Source organism: Monomorium pharaonis, chromosome 9, assembly GCF_013373865.1.
Source record: "Monomorium pharaonis isolate MP-MQ-018 chromosome 9, ASM1337386v2, whole genome shotgun sequence".
NCBI classification, from domain to species: Eukaryota; Metazoa; Arthropoda; class Insecta; order Hymenoptera; family Formicidae; genus Monomorium; species Monomorium pharaonis.
The window spans coordinates 2,621,704-2,638,163 of record NC_050475.1 but is presented as its reverse complement, the minus strand read 5'-3'; the positions used below and the strand labels follow the sequence as shown (position 1 = coordinate 2,638,163).

The 16,460-nt window shown below is 45.4% G+C and overlaps 1 protein-coding gene across 1 annotated transcript; it reads left to right on the top strand.

The window, feature by feature from the left end:
- Window positions 1-7,004: 7,004 nt before the first annotated feature.
- On the top strand, window positions 7,005-15,503 carry LOC105830160 (loricrin-like). The gene is made up of 3 exons (XM_036292144.1): window positions 7,005-10,600; window positions 13,823-14,903; window positions 15,195-15,503. Exons 1-3 carry the CDS (start codon window positions 10,513-10,515, stop codon window positions 15,367-15,369), a joined length of 1,344 nt encoding a protein of 447 aa, XP_036148037.1. The 5' UTR covers window positions 7,005-10,512; the 3' UTR covers window positions 15,370-15,503.
- The last annotated feature ends 957 nt before the right edge of the window (window positions 15,504-16,460 follow it).

Sequence of the window (16,460 nt, the reverse complement as noted above, 5' to 3'; positions counted from 1 at the left end):
TCCAAGTGCTCTCTGCCACTTGCCCGGCCGGTATTTAACTTAGCGATCGATGTCCCGATCGATACCGCCACGTGTTGCAAATGGACATTTAATTATGAACCCGGCGTCCGTCGATGACACCGTCCTAGGTCGTGTCGCTGCGATAACCACCCTTCATGTGTATCAACCACGTCGCACAAGAAAGACGAGAGAGAGAGAAAGAGAGAGAGAGAGGAAGGTCGACGTACACATCGAGTTATTTCGAGCCTCTTCGCTCATCCACCTGAATAAATCATGGCATTCGCATTCTGAGGGTCCCAGCAACGGCTATTACGACGACAGGGGAGAACGGGGGAGGGGAAAGGGGCCGACCTTTCGGATTAATTGCCCGCGATGGGGGCCTTCTCGACTCGCGACGTTGCGAAACGACGGCTCGGAGATTGACGAGTGATTTGTCTTAGGATATTCGACGCAAGACGCGAAACGATTTCTCGCATATGAACACTGAACTGCGAAGGCGTCGTTAAAATACTTAAATATTAATATTCCTTTCTGCAACGAGTGCAAATAATACTCTAGACTTAGTAAATAAATGTACGTTATATTAATTATTATTTATAAATTGTGTATTGATGTAATAAATTAATATTTAATTATCTTTATTATTTTTGATATATCTATAACCGCAGCCTCTTCCATTCCTTGATTATTAACTTCATCCTTGAACTATCGGATCCTTGCATGCACGGGCAAAATAAAGTATGTACGAGGTCTACAAAGTAAAAGGTGGCCTTGATAAATTTCGAACACAAAGATCGGGTGTCGGGTTTTTTTAACAGGATTAATTCGCTCGGTGCAAAGGATCGCGCTCAAAAGGATCTGGAACCGCGCGCCTTCCCGCTGTTAAATAAACCGCGACGTTTAAAAAATTACGCGTTACAACACTTTCAATAATTCTAAGAGGCATGAATGGTTGATGATAACCGAAGGTCTCCTGATGAATAATCGCCGTTTGTCACTCCTTTTATCCGCGTCCTTTTATCCGCTGCAAAATTATGCATACGAAATTATGTCGATATACTCGCACTCGGTGTATCTCGCCCTAAGTAAAATAAAAGAAACTTGAATATTGCAGCGAGTTAAAATTTACATTTTACTAACCGGCTTCAACTGTTTTCACTTCGGGATCTCGCTACGTTTTGTATTATGTTTTTCCACGATTTAAACGGGAAACGTGAAGTTTCACCAAGCACGACGACGACGACGTTGTTCAATATTTTTATAATCCTACCAAGGTAACTGAATAGTACGTGCATATGTGCGCGCGTGTGTGTTGTGTGCAATTATAGCGATTCGAATCACGGAAGATGCCTCTCTGTGCTAAATGCTGCTTTCTTCGCTACTTCCCTCGCGGGAGGGGGGGGGGGAACATTACGCCACCGCGGGAAACACGCGTCTAATTACGCGTTACGATAATACATTATTATTACACGCGTATTAATTATTGCGCGCGCGCGCGCACGCGCCGAAAGGATTCTTTCTTTCTCGTTGAAGGATTCATTATGCAGAACGGACGCGAAGCGGATCCGCGCCGATCCGTTCGATTCGTTCTGTCGCAATCTTCCGACGTGCGAGTGATTTTTGCGCCGTAGAGAAAGAAGGGACTTTGTCACTTTGAGAGGAGGAGGAGGAGATCCATACCTCGAAGAGGACGAAGGAGATGAATGCGCGCTGTATTCACATCGCCGTGCGTTGTTGATGAGGCCGATGATTCTGCGCAATTTCAGCCCCGAGGGAGATTGTTTCCTACCCGCGGGGATCGTGTGTCACGACGCTCGATTCTCTCCACTTTTCCGATTCGGGTCAAGCGGAATCGGCCGGCCGCCAATCGATATGTACCATCTGGTTGAGACGATGATGACGACGACGACGACGACGACGATGTACGTATATGTATACGAGGGCTGTGAATGAGCGGTATTATAAATCATAAGGCAACGTAAATAAGAATGACGACCGCGTACGTACCCACCGGCGATGAAAATGCAACGCGAACCTTCGTTGAAAGAGTCAATTAAATTCGCGGATTAGCCTGTACCTCTATTCTGCGAATTGGGAGCACGGCGAGTTATCCCACGACAGAAGTTATTACGGTACCATTGAACGGCGGAATCCGCGGCGATGAAATACGTCTGGTACTTCTGTCAATATATGCGACAATAAAAAAAAAAAACGTTCGCTGAAATTGATTACGAAAAAGGAGGAAAAGGCACGGTGGAATCGGTGTTTTACGGTTTAGTTAGAAGAGATCGGCATATAAGTAGTAATAAGTATTTGTGCAATAAATATAAAAAACTTATTTAACATTTATATATATTTATATATTCACTTGAATTAAGATATGTAGTTTTTATTCAAGTAAATAAGCTTTTTCCATTTTCTATTGTGTATTGATTATTTTCTATTTTTTAAGAGTATAAAATAGGAAGACTAAAATAAAAACAGCACACACATTTCATGGATATACAGCTGCAAATCATTTTCCTAACTGGATAATCAATAATTTTATTCTAATACGTATTTACGGAAAAATAAATTACAGCTAAAATTATATCCGTGGCACACGTGTGCTGCCTTTTTAATTTGATATTCTATTTTATACCTCTAAGAAATAGAAAATAGTAAATAAAGAAGAGAAAACTTATATTTATCTATGACATATTAAGATGCAAGATAAATTTCTCATTTCATGCAAGCAGAAATGTTAAGTATCATTCGCTTCTGTCATCTCAACTATTCACTTGTTACTTATTTCAATGATTAATTTTTAATAGATGCGTCCTTTAAATATACATTTCAATCGAATCTATTCCAATGTTTTTCCCAGCCTTGAACGGCGGGACCCGCGGGACCAGTTTTTCTCTCTTTCTCCGCGATCAGTCTCAATTATAGGAGCACTTCGATAAGAAAAGAAATCAGAGGGAACCGAGACGGACCCGCTCGCTCGCTCGCACGCGCGCGCGGACACTTTACGTCACGCGCCGCTCATTATTACGTATCGCGAGAATAGCGACGCGCATAAATAGATTAATCGAGCGCCGCGCCGTCATAACCGAGCGTGTCATAACCGATTGCAAAACGCCAAACCGCGTTGCCGATCGCCCGTCGCCACCCGCGAGCGACGATCCGAGACCGAGCGAGAAAATCGCGCGCCGCCGCTCGCCGACGTAATAATAATGATGATCCCTTTAATCAATTAGCTCGACGGGGCGAAACTGTGAGGTAACCTAACGCGACGCGCCGCGGAAAATTCCGTTTCCCGAGACCATGGATATTAATTATCTGGGGCACGGAGATGCGCTCGCGTATACAATACGCGCGATCGTAGCGTCGAGTGGCGGGAGGGAAGAAGGGGAATCACCGCCGCAGCCGCAGCCGCTGCACGGCGAATGCGGCGTGACTTTCGCTTTTCCTGCTGTATATTCATCTGTTTGCTGCTGCTGCTGGGTTGCTTGCTGCACTCGGCGTTCCGCCCAAAACGCCGGGGAAAAACTACGCAGCAGCAAGCGCGCACGCGGCTTTTCTCCCGATGAAGAACGAGAGTTCGCACTTGCAAAACGCTTGTGCTAACAAGGTTGGCGACTCGCGGCGACTGCGCCTCCGCCGAAAGACATGGGGTTGCGTCACACGATGACTCTCTTGTTGCTGGGTTCTTTTTCTTGCATTTTTTTTTTTTTTTTTTTTGTTAAATGTAAGGGATCGAGCGCCTACGCGACGCCTACGCGAAGAAAGAACGGTTCTTGCTGAGGCACATCTGAAAATTTAGCCGGATACATATTTTTGAAAGTAATTTTAGTGGAAAAGTTTAATTAGATGTAAATCTAAAGATAATGTATAACGTAGAACGCCCGAGCAACGCTGCAAAAAGTTTTTTTTTATACTAATTTAGCAACCAGCTTGAGTGTCCTATATAATTATATTTTTAGATCAGCATTTAGCTAAAATAATAAGTTTTACGCTTCAGCAGAGTTGTTCTTTTCTCGATGTCGGTTAACTCGAGATTAATCAAATCAAATTGAACTCTTCGACCGGTGACCCGGTCTCGCGTTACGTCTGAAATAATTACGTAAGAAAGAATTCCATCTCGCCGGGTGACAAAAGTCGAGAATGCGAACTGTCACGACGAAGGGAACGGGCCGCGAGGATTAATCGGAGCCGTCAGCCTCGTGCCGGTTCTCTAATCTACGAACGCCGTGATTGCGGCGTGGGTAAATCCGCGAAAAAAAAAAGGGAACCCCTCCATTCGTGGAACCTCATTGAATAGCCGTTCTATAATCTCGGCGCGGCCGTAGAAACCGCTCGCCGCCGAGCCCCGAACGCAAATTGCAGACCGCATCATCTCCGATAAGAGCGCGTCTCTGTGCGGCGCGCGATTGCCGGTCGCGAGATACGTTCCCCGGAGGAGCGATCGACCGCGACCGGCTGCAATTAACCGGACCTGTCACTCGCATGCAATTATGCGATAACGCGCACCTTGTGTTAACGTGAAAGACCGACCGATACGAATGTAACGGCGAATGCGTAATCTCGCAACAAGCGTACGTTGTTCTCGAAAAAGTAAAGAATATATAGATATTGCATGTATGCAAATATTATACTCTCGTGTCGCGACGTTAGTTTATTTATTTAGGACAACGAGAGGAAAAGATTTATAAAAGATCGTACGGACTGGCACGGGATCGGCGCGGCTTTTACAAGGATAGTTTTCCCGCGAAGAGACATCGGTTTCTAGCGTTCATGCTTTTCACTTATCGTCGTGACGGACGAATTGTTATTTCGATGACGCGAGGTATCCCTCGATTGCATAACGAGAGATCCGCGAGTGCCGTTCGTCGTGAGAAAGGAAAATGTCGAGAATTAACGGCGCGCGCACGAAGGTAAATTAGTCAATTTTTCCTGCCATAAATCAGGCTAATAACGACGCGGGGCTCTCGCGAGAGGATTAATTTTGTGCGTTGTAAAATTGAATTACTAAAGCGGCTGCGGAATGCAAGACGCGTCCAGATGCAACCGAAATAATATCGGTAATTTAAATGACAGAGTGATCGTAAAGCGCCCGGAAACTAATATTAGAAAAAGGGGGGCAAAGGAGTGAACTTCCTTATTGCCGTGCCTTATTGCGATCGGTGCAGCACTCGCTGCGTCGATTTAAATTGCAAGAAGTTTCTTCTCCCGTTTTATTTATTAAAACCTTGTAATTAATAAAAAATATTTACTGTCAGGATTATCGTGTTACTTCGATCTTGATATATAGAAATTCGCAGATCAAATTTTTAATAATATACAGAATGTAAGCGAATATAGGTGTCAAATATTCTAGGAATGTATTTTTATCGACTTAAATTTGAAAAAAGTTTGTGTAACCATAGGTTTAAGAACACTAATTTTTTGGAGGAAGAATTTTATTGTAAAGTAATGGAATCTCGAAGTCAGAACAGTCGACAAAAAAATGTTTTACACAAAAATAGTATATATCGGTAAAAGAAGCTAAATGATGATAAAATCAGTTTTTAAAAGTACTAAATACAGATATAAAAATCAATAGTTTACGAGATATTTTAGACTTAATTTTTAGCATATTCCGACGTGAAATCAATTACCTCGTTTTCAAGATATGTTTCACAATAAAATTCTTTCCATCTCAGAAACTAAACCTTTCCGGACCTGTGTATATAAACTTTTTTTTAACATTTAATCGATGATGAAATATATCCCTAGTTTTCGACGTCCAAACGTGTTATTTATTATTTAAAAAAAAAAAAAAAAAAAGGCCATTGCCGATGAGCAAATTTATACGTTACAAGCTCTATTGTAGCCCGATCAAAATGTCAGAATGATCGTAAAATTGTCCGATAGAGAAAGAGAAGGAGATGTGTGTGTGCATGCGAAAAGGGTGCTACCAGCCAGTTATAGTGGCAATTGACGAGCCGTCGCTCGATGCGCTGTGAAACACGGTGGATCGCGCATTTTTGCAGCAGCCTTTGTGTTGCAATCATCGATCAATCCGAGCAAAACGAGATACACATACACACACACTCGAAATCGATCCCGATTCGCATTATCGCAACGCGTTGTCATAGAAGCCGCATTAGCTGCGCGCATCTCGCGAGCAGCCGTGCGCTCGCATTATTGCTACACGGGCGATAATAAATCGTCGATTTAGCAAGCGGCGTTCTCTTTCAGCAATCGGTGAGAGAGCGTCGCCGTCGTCGTCGTAGGTGTCGAGGAACCCGCTTCATGAAGTTCGCGCACGCACGCACGCACGCACGCACGCACGCACGCGGAGAACGGCGCGCGAATTCCTCTCCGCGTGCGATTTGTCATACGCGCGCGCTAATTGGACCGACGACCGCCGCGATGATCCACCGGTGAAACGTCAGCAATTGCCTGTTTACAAGTAACAACGCTTACGAGAAACCGATTGCCAGCCGGAATTATGAACGCGCGGGCGCGCGCGATCTATGAGCAAAGCTGCGAAGAAGATTATTTACGAAACCCTCGGCGGCGGGTGACAGATCTGATCTTTCAAAGCAACCTAACGGTGTGCTGTCTTCGTAAATACGTGCGAAATTTTAAAAAAACGTTAATTTGAACTAAACTTTTCAACTTGATTAAATTTCTTTGGTTCAAGTTATTTATGCATTTAACTTCAGTACATAAAATATTCGAACTTCAATTTTCAAACCTTTGTGCTAAATTAACACATACCACATGGTCTCAAATGGTCCACAGAAATTTTTCTGTTAATTTAATATATTAAATTATTAAATTTAATATATTAAATTTAATATATTAAATTATTAAATTTAATATATTAAATTATTAAATTTAATATATTAAATTTATGTTAAATAGCAATATAAATATTACATTATATTTTAACATAAAAATAAATGTAAATTTTATAGTTTGACATAATTTTTATGTAACAATTTAATGAGAAAATTATATAAACGTAATATATAACATGTTTCTTTAGCACTATTATAATGTTAATGTAACATATATCACGAGATCACGTCGAGAAATAACGGTCTCTCTTATAAAATAAGTTTAACATTTTTCTTTCTGTCAGTTTTAACAGATAAATTCTGTCACTGATAATAAGGAACATGTTTATTATTTAAAATTAAAAGTACGTGCACGTAGTGTTACTTTTACACTTTTTTTCAGTTATTCTAAAAATTTAACACTTAACTTAAAGTAACACGACAGCAATATGTTAAAGCAAACGTGTTAAATTTTAACCAAGACCGATTTTAATGTAATACAAAATGTTTTTTTACTGTGTATTCGACAAAAATACTTGAATTAAAGAAATTTAATCAAATTGAAAAATTCAACCAAATTAACAACTTTTTTTTGTCAATATATGAAAAAATATAATTAATAAAAGGTCAGTATATTTGACAGCTTTTAATAACAGCCGTTATGAAAAAAAGTTTCGACTTTATATCACTATCTTAATTATCGATCTATCTGATGAATCTTTTTTTTTTCAATGAGCGCTATGCGCTCCAATAGAACTCTTTTCATCATCTTGTGTTCCGCGTGTGCTATTAAGTTATTATACTTCGGCTACGTGGCGCAACATTGTGTGCCTCCGGCTGGCGAACGGGCAGCGAAACGGAACCAAAATTACGTGCTATTACAAATTATTGATTATGCCGTACGCGTTGCGCCATTCACGTTTAGGGCAACGAGCGGCCGGCACCCGCCGTGCTACGCGAGCCGCAAAATCGCCGGCGCGTTCGTTCGAAGATGGTGTCCTGGAGACTTCGACGTACGGTAATCGCGTACATGAATCCGAGCAACCCGGAATAACGTGTCGAGATCAGACCGACTATGAAAAACTCATTTCGCACGCGTGTGACAACGAAATAAAAAAAAATAGAAAAAATAACGACATGCACCGGACTCCTTCACACCTTCACGTTTCCCTTTCATACTTTTCCCCGGGTGAGCTTTCGTTTCTTTCTCGCGTCTTCCAATCGATCATGATGCCTTTAACGGCCTTCCCCGTACGCTAAATGCAAGACGTTTGAATAATGTCCCGTGCGCAAAGATTTTTCTCTCGCGGTTATAAATTGACGTAACACTTGTATGCATTTATTTTCAAGTTAGAGGTCGAAGCGCATCGAAAAGCGTTCGCCACGTAGATACTTCGAGCTACCTCGCCTTCTTCGTCATTCTTCTTCTTTTGGATTTCGTTGAAATCGCACGTCGCCACGGAACGATCGTCGCGTATATCATCGACAGCACTGTCGTTTTCACACCTTTATGGACGGACCGCGTCCTCGGCCTAGAAATCGTGATCATTCACATCTCCCGGGTTATAGCGAAACGTATCTCCGAACGAATATCTGGATATTCCAGATCGTCGTTCACACATACACACATAGATGCGATATCCTGAAATTCGCTTCGTACTACCTCTGAAATATACTTCGTGCTTCCTCTCAAGTTGCTTTTCCTTTAAAGAGGTCGAAAGAGTATCAAAGTGAATTCAAACGATTGAATTTTTTATGCGACACAGTCAATAAACTCCATTTCCTATCTGCGAAATTTCGTTAAAATCTGCTAAATCGGTGTATGGAATAATGAATTGTTTTTCCTTATGAGATTTTGTTTTCGATCAAAAATAGTAAACATGAACTTTATGACAATTTTAAACGTTCTGCGGCTCCATCGGAAATCGAAGTTTTAATATGTCACATAAAAAAGTATATTTGACGACCATTTGACCGAGTAATTACAGGTATAAGGTACGACGTAACACTGTAAAGTATGCATAAGAGATAAAAAAATATATGCACTAGAATAATACTGTATATGTATCGAAAAATACATATTTCTAACCAGATTTATCAAACGTTGAAAACATTGTATTTCAATCCTATTAAAAAAAAAAACATGTTTAACAGTTCTCACTTTGGCTAACAAGGTGTCGATGGAACAAAGTTCTCGATTTTGCGATCGAGTAAAATCTCTCCTAGTTCAAAATCTAATAAAAGACTCCGCTTATTTTAATTGCTCTAAATCAAAATGAACCTATTGCCCTAAATGTCGCAACTGTAAATTTATTGCCCTAAATATGTAACTTTGGCACGGGTTCGATCGATAATTCGGCACGACGAGTATCGACGGCGCGCATGATCTGTTTGTATCCTCTGACGTAGATTTAGTTATTCTAGTTTCTACGAGGTACGCGCCTCCCGCGGGTGAAGCTGAGCGTGTGACGAATAACAAGCGAGCAATTTTCGTTCGCAACGCTCCCCGCTTACTGATGGCCCTCATTGGGGCACGCTTTTTCGGAGAAAGGACTTAGATAAGAGTGACGTGATGATTTTCGAAACCTCACCTTAGATCGCTTGCGAAACGAGCTAGTCCTGCATTCGTTGTGCATGCCTGTTTTCATAAATACCAACGTGTTTCATTAGCCTACCTGATAGCCGGTGTACTCCCTCTGCCATCTAAAATCATACCTCGATGCGAGGCACGTAATTTTACGAGATGACCTCGCGAAACGTCCAAAAATCGTCCACATCTCCCAAGCGTAATTTTATTCCGCTTGAAATTTCGTTGCAAGCTGATACCCATTTTTCTCAATTTCACGATGTTTGCGTTTCAAGCGAGCCTGAACTGAACGCGCAACGGAATATTTTATATCCCGTCTCTCTCGCCTGTATCCGAATATCCCCGTCGAGAGTCGACGTGAGCGCCGGCTAAGCCAGCCGAGCAGCGCTACGTTACTCTCGCCGATCGCTCTCCTCCTCGAGCGGAGCCAGATGACACCAAGGCCAGGCGGCCGAACGAGAAGATTTCTCGCGCCAAGTGCGCTGCGCGCGCTCTCGCGAAGGCGAGAGAACAGGAGAACGTCCTGGGGAGACGAAAAAAGGGTCCCCTGACCAGGGTCAATCGCGCGAGCGGGACGTCCCGTTGCCTGAAAGGTCCTTCGGCAGAGGTCCTTCGGTCCCCACCTACGATTCCTCGCGGGGGTCCCCCTCTCTTCTCCCCCCTTTCAAAACAGTCGGTCTCGTGTCTCCCCTTATGTTCTTTCCCCCCCCTCTCTCGTCGGCATCTGCCTCCCACGTTCCCCGGGAGTCTCACCTGTGGCCGGTAGCATCCTCCTGCACTCCCGACGAGGACTTTCTCCGAATGACGGCCAACTATATAAGCGAGATGCACGCTGTTTGAAGCACGTTAGACGAAATCGCACGGGTGCGTCGAACAGGCCACGCCGTGTCGCCGCGCCCCCTGATTGCATCTGTTTCTTCCCTTTTTTTTTTTTTTCGTAAGTTCACCCCGCACGCATAACGCGAGACTCGGTTCGAGACAGCCTGGGGAAGGAGGGAGAGAGAGAGAGAGAGCCTTCGTTCTTCGTACGGGACGCAAATTCGTGCATGTGACTCGGCGTCGGGGAACTCTGCAGAGAATACCTCCACGAGACGACTTCGATCGCCATCGGGGACCATGAGGTCCGCGAGAAGAAACTGGGCCCCTCTGGCAGCGACCGCGCTGGTCGCGACGGCCCTACTACTCAGGCCCATCTACGCTGATGGTAAGATCTGAGATGGACCCTTTTTCGAGATCTTTGCGTAAATTTCGCGACGCGATTTTTTTTTCTTTTTTTTTACCGGTGAATTACGCACAATCGTGATATACAGAGTAAAGGATCGCAATTGAACGTTAATCTTTCACGAGGAACGCGTCAATGTTTTATAACGGACGGAATAGCTTCGGCCGTTTTTACTTTTGTATCGGGCTCTAAAAGAGAGATCTTACGAATACCCAATTATTCTTTCATATTTTTCAATGGAGAGATGTGGGAGAGAAAGAGCGTACGGGGAGGAGAAAAGTATGAGATTCGACCACATTAATTTTTCGCGGGAGTAAAAGCAGCCTCACAGAGAGAGAGAGATTGCGTGTCTACGGCGTTCTGCGTATCAGAAAGCAAGATAAATTAATGACTTTGAGGGAAAGAATGGCTTTATAATATTCAAGTTGCCCGCCGTCACGTTACTCCTCTCGCTCTTCTTTCTCACGTTAATAGCACGTTAAATTCATTATGTTAAAAAGGCCAAGTTGAGGCCTCTCTCCCGAGTCGAGTGCAATTTAGAGGGGGATGCGTTTTATAAGAGGCTGCGTCGCATATACGTCAACGGTAATTCTACGGTTAGAGTGCGCATTACGCGAGCACGCGCGGCCACCGTCGCGTCGTCACGTAACATTTTTGCGCGACTTTAATGAACGCCGCGACGGATCTCTAATTTGTCAGCTTGTCGGAAAAGCTTATTAGAAAGTCCGCCGTTATTCCGCGATTCTATCGCGCGAGTGAAGAAAACAAAAAAATGGAGTCCACGCGACGATTTGGCAAGCCGCGTTTTCACTCTCGGCTTACGTAGAATCGGACTTTTCGTCGAGATTATAATCAACGGGACTTTAAATTCTAAGAACAAGGAAGAAATATCAGTAAGTTAATTTTCTTTTATGTACTCCCGGAATCGAGATAACCAAATGCTCGATCGAGATAGAGAAAAACGTGGCTAATTGAGCGTGAAATCTCGATGATCAAATCGTCTCCCCTAACTCCGATTAAAATGTCTCGCGATTGCATTTCTCGACTCGCGAGATTGATTTAAGTTCTCCGATTGGGAGTTCTTGCGTTCTTGTTGGTGATTCACTACTTGGAGTAATTTCACGCATCGACACGCCAGCGATGAATCGCGGCAAGAACACGTAACAGCTGACGCTTCCATTATCCAATCAATGTAAACCCTGAGTCCTCTGGGACTCATTAATAAAATTAAATATTTTTTAAATAAAAAAAGCCAATAAGAGCATCATCGCGTTTCAAAAGCGATATCGTTATTATTCCCTGAACACTTTTCTTTTAGTCCGCTCGTGATCAATTGCTTACGTCTTTCTCGCCTCCGAGCGACCGCTGCACGAATTTGTAAATTTGTGAAATTGGGACGCACGAAAAAGTTAGAAACTCTAGTGTGCACCGGGCCTGAAATAGTCGAGCATTAGGGCGACGTGAGTTATCGGACGGCATCTTTGAGTAAATTGCGCATGGCGTGTTAGAATCGTTGTATAAATCAGGCCGCTATCGGGCCGCGATCTATCCGAGAGCGCGCGAGCGTGCAAGCCGAAACTTCACCGACGCTCCTCCAGCTGCGATTGTTCCGATTTCGACGTTAAACACGTGTAAACGTCACGCGCGCGCACACCCGCGCGGGATGTTGTTATTGTTGTTTAAATAACCGTCTCGTTAAAATTGCTTAAACGGCCGCTGCTGCAGTGTTTTTCCATTAGTCGTCTAATGGAGAGAATGTTGAAATGTTAACAAATTTTAGTTTCTCAAAGCAAAACAATCCTGGGAAAGCGGCCCTTTAGCCTTAATCTCGCCCCTGCGTCGTTTGCCGTCGCGCGATTTACACGTCGCTCTTCGTTACATTTTAAAATTGCACTCCCGCTTCACTTTGCTCTTATTGCATTCAATTTTTATGTATACATATTGTATATCGCAAAACGCATTTATTTATTTCGCCCGTTATCTCTGCAGCTGCCTTCCATCTCGGTCGTATGAATTATTCAGGCGAAACTTTCCAGCTATTTTTGTCGCGCATTTTCATTCTTCGAAAGATTAAATTAAATTAAATAATGCTAGTACTTTGTTGTAACAAATAGGACAGGAGGGAACAGCGAATCGCTGATCCGGGATTAATTGACGTATTCCCATGGCCTCGGTTACCTCGAGGCCAGTAAAATACGATATACGAGCGTCGCGCGTCGTCTTCAACTGTCACGCGGCGAGGCATCACGCTCGCGCGATAAATCAATCGGACGCGCCGCGCGTTCCGGCGCATCAGCCGCGATGAAAGCGAGCGTGACTCAATCGGCGGCGGCGTGTGTTAGTTGGCGCGCGAGAAGAAGGAAGAATAAAACGAAACGACGTGCAGGCTGTTATTGGGCAAAATCGCGTTGCCGTTTCGACGGCGCGAACGGCGCCTTCTGACAGCGACCGTCCTACGACGATGATAGCGCGCGGAGAGCAAGATGAGATCCCGCGCGATAAGAAATCGCGTCACGGTCTGATTGCGGCTTCCGCGCCGCTGCTCGGCTTAGAAATACCGTTTCGACGCCAACATAATTCTCCAGTCTGGCGACAGCGAGCGTGTTCTCCAATTGAGGCGCGATTTCGAGAACTCTCAGCCTTTCCAGCTGTGAATCCTCGCGCACAGCTGGGCCACACGTTTCCGATCGTTTGATTTAACCTTTCGTTAAACGGCGAATTTAGATTTCTATCGCTAATGCGCACCATCACGAGAAGATATCTCGGCGAATCCCTATGGGAAGAGAAAACGGAGTTTTCTACTCTCTGCGTTACGTTAACTTCCAATCGTGATTGCTAGGAAGCCCCGCGCAAATGCTATTGTCGACTTTATTACTTATCATCCCGTCGCTAATAACGTTACCGCAAACAATAAATGTTCTTTATCGATGGTAATTCCCGTCGAGCGTCATTGCGATATAATAAAATATCGTCGGCGATGAGAGAAGGGATAATTGTCCTTTGACTTATGTCATCGGTAAGATCGGTCGAGTAAATTACAGTAATTTTTAAGTAAAGACAGATCAAAGTACAGCCAAGTAAAATTAATCAAAAACTTAATGAAAATTTTCCAACAAAGGCCGATTTGGCAATCAAAAAACCTCAAATTAATCAATGTTATCAGATAGTTTGGAGAATTATTCTGGATTTGAAAATTATTTTTAGCGCCTGTCTCGGGCAGCTATCTGCCACCATCAACCAGCTACGGCACGCCTAATCTAGGAGGTGGCGGCGGCGGCGGCGGCGGCGGTTATTCCGGCGGCGGCGGGGGAGCAATATCGACGAGCTACAGCGCGCCAGGAGGCGGCGGCGGTGGATTCGGCGGCGGCGGTGGATTCGGCGGTAGCGGCGGCGGCGGTGGTGCGCCTTCCGGTAGCTACGGAGCACCACCGTCCTCGAGCTACGGCGCCCCAAGTCGACCTCCGTCCAGCAGCTATGGTGCACCGCCGTCCAGCAGCTATGGTGCACCTCCGTCCAGCAGCTATGGTGCACCGTCTAGCGGCGGCGGCGGCGGCGGCGGTTTCGGAGGTGGTGGCTTCGGCGGCGGAGGCAGCGGTGGTTTCGGAGGCGGCGGCTTCGGCGGTGGTGCGCCTTCCGGTAGCTACGGAGCACCACCGTCCTCGAGCTACGGTGCCCCAAGTCGACCTCCGTCCAGCAGCTACGGTGCACCCCCGTCCTCCAGCTATGGGGCACCGTCTAGCGGCGGTGGCGGCGGATTCGGCGGCGGCGGCTTCGGCGGGGGTGGTTTCGGCGGTGGTGGTGGCGGCGGTGGTCGACCTTCCTCAAGTTACGGTGCACCGTCGGGAGGCGGCGGCAGGCCATCGTCCACGTATGGTGCACCTTCCGGCGGCGGCGGAGGTGGTTTCGGCGGCGGCGGCGGTTTCGGAGGTGGTGCACCGTCCTCGAGCTACGGAGCACCTTCCTCGACTTACAGCGCGCCTTCGACGCGCTACAGCGCGCCTTCCTCGAGCTACAGCGCGCCGTCCTCGAGCTACGGGGCACCGCGCGGCGGCGGTGGCGGAGGCGGCGGCGGGGGATACCCGTCCGGAGGTAAACCGTCGTCCAGCTATGGAGCGCCCAGCTCCGGCGGTGGCGGCGGCTTTGGAGGCGGTGGTTTCGGAGGAGGTGGCTACTCCGGCGGCGGTGGTGGTGGAATATCTTCGAGCTATGGTGCACCCTCGGGTGGTGGCGGCGGATACTCCGGGGGTGGTAGCGGCGGTTACTCTGGCGGTGGCGGTTTTGGAGGGTAAGATGTGATGATGCAAATTAAGAAACTATTCAGCAATTAAGTAAACATTATTATTGTTATTTTACAAAAACTTTGTCTCTACATCATCTTGTATAATATAAAATTTCAGTTCGAATTATATAAATATCTATGATAACTGAAATACTGGTAAATTATAACATTCTCTTATTTAATTTTGTTCTACTTAGAAACTAATAATTTTTTATATTTGCTCTTTAGTTCTTTTTTCGATTCTTCTGAATATATCAGTTGAACGCTTTTCTTATAACTTCCTCTCGTTGCCCTCAGTGGCAGTTCCGGTGGTTACTCCGGAGGCGGCGGTGGCGGTTATTCTGGCGGCGGCGGTGGCGGTTACTCCGGCGGCGGCGGCGGCGGTGGTGGCAGGCCCTCGTCGTCCTACGGTGCTCCGAGCGGCGGTGGCGGCGGACAGAGCTACGCCAGCAACGGAGGATACCAATACTAATCCAGACATGTGTTCACCCGGCGAGACGATCTTCGTGCTTCTCAATCACGTCGGCTTCCGTCATCAGACTTTTCCGGATTGGACGACGCAAACCACCGGACTCATCAAGACTCGCCAGTTCGATCGATCAGCCCGATCGAATTATACTCCTTATCAAGGAACCAAGAATTTGCCGACTTTAATCGAAAGGTGACGGCCTTGATGTCCCACAGTTACGAGGGGATACCCTGGACATGGTCGCCGATAACACTGTGAACGAAGGATCGGGGAAGATCGACGCGCTAAAGGCCATCATCCCGTTGTTATCGTCGAGGGTGTCCGTAAAACGATCGCGCGGACATATTGGAGGTCTCCCACGAAGGGAACGTCTCTCTCTTTCTCTCTATCCGGCAGCCGACGGGAGAAGCGTGCGAGGACCGTTCGCCGCGTCGTGAATGTCCGCGACATTCGTGCTAAAGATTTAACAACAAAGATGGGTTCTCGGTCGGGAAAATTGCAAGCGAAGGAATAAACTCGTCCTGACGGCAGGCGCGTTCCCGCGAACGGCCGAAAGAGCACAGGCGCGCACACACACACACACACCCCCGCGATATGTTTCTTTTCTTTTTTTTCCCTTCTTTTATATTACTATCACTTTCACTGTATCGGCTTCCAGGAAAGCGTCTGCTTGTGGAACGTTACTTCCGTCGAAGAAAAGCGTGGAGCGAGGAAGAAAAAAGAAGAAGACAAGAAAGGAAAACGAACGAGAAAACTCGATTTTCCACATTCGGAGCCTGTAACTTATTTATTTTGTAAAGACGCTTCTTTTGTACTAATAATAAAGCCGCTATATGCTGATAAGGAATCTCGTTGATCCGTCGATTTTTTTGTCAATCCCGCATTCTGTCGCCTTGAAGGAGAAGAAACGAATATCCTTCACCTGTATCATACGATTTAATTCCGGAACCGTGCTTCTTCGTGCGTAAAACTGAAAATCCGATCTTCAGATTTTGTTTCTTTTTTTTTTTTTTTTTAATTCCATTTTAGTCAACTATTTTCCTATTCCTTTCCGAATGAGACAAAGCCCTTTTCTTCAGTTCGCAAACCTTTAA

What these genes read in the sequence shown, in the direction of transcription:
- LOC105830160 (XM_036292144.1), top strand. Translation starts at nt 10,513, where the DNA reads ATGAGGTCCGCGAGAAGAAACTGGGCCCCTCTGGCAGCGACCGCGCTG. An exon ending in CAGGCCCATCTACGCTGATG is followed by an intron (nt 10,601 to 13,822) that starts GTAAGATCTGAG and finishes AATTATTTTTAG; the next exon opens with CGCCTGTCTCGGGCAGCTAT. An exon ending in GGCGGTGGCGGTTTTGGAGG is followed by an intron (nt 14,904 to 15,194) that starts GTAAGATGTGAT and finishes CGTTGCCCTCAG; the next exon opens with TGGCAGTTCCGGTGGTTACT.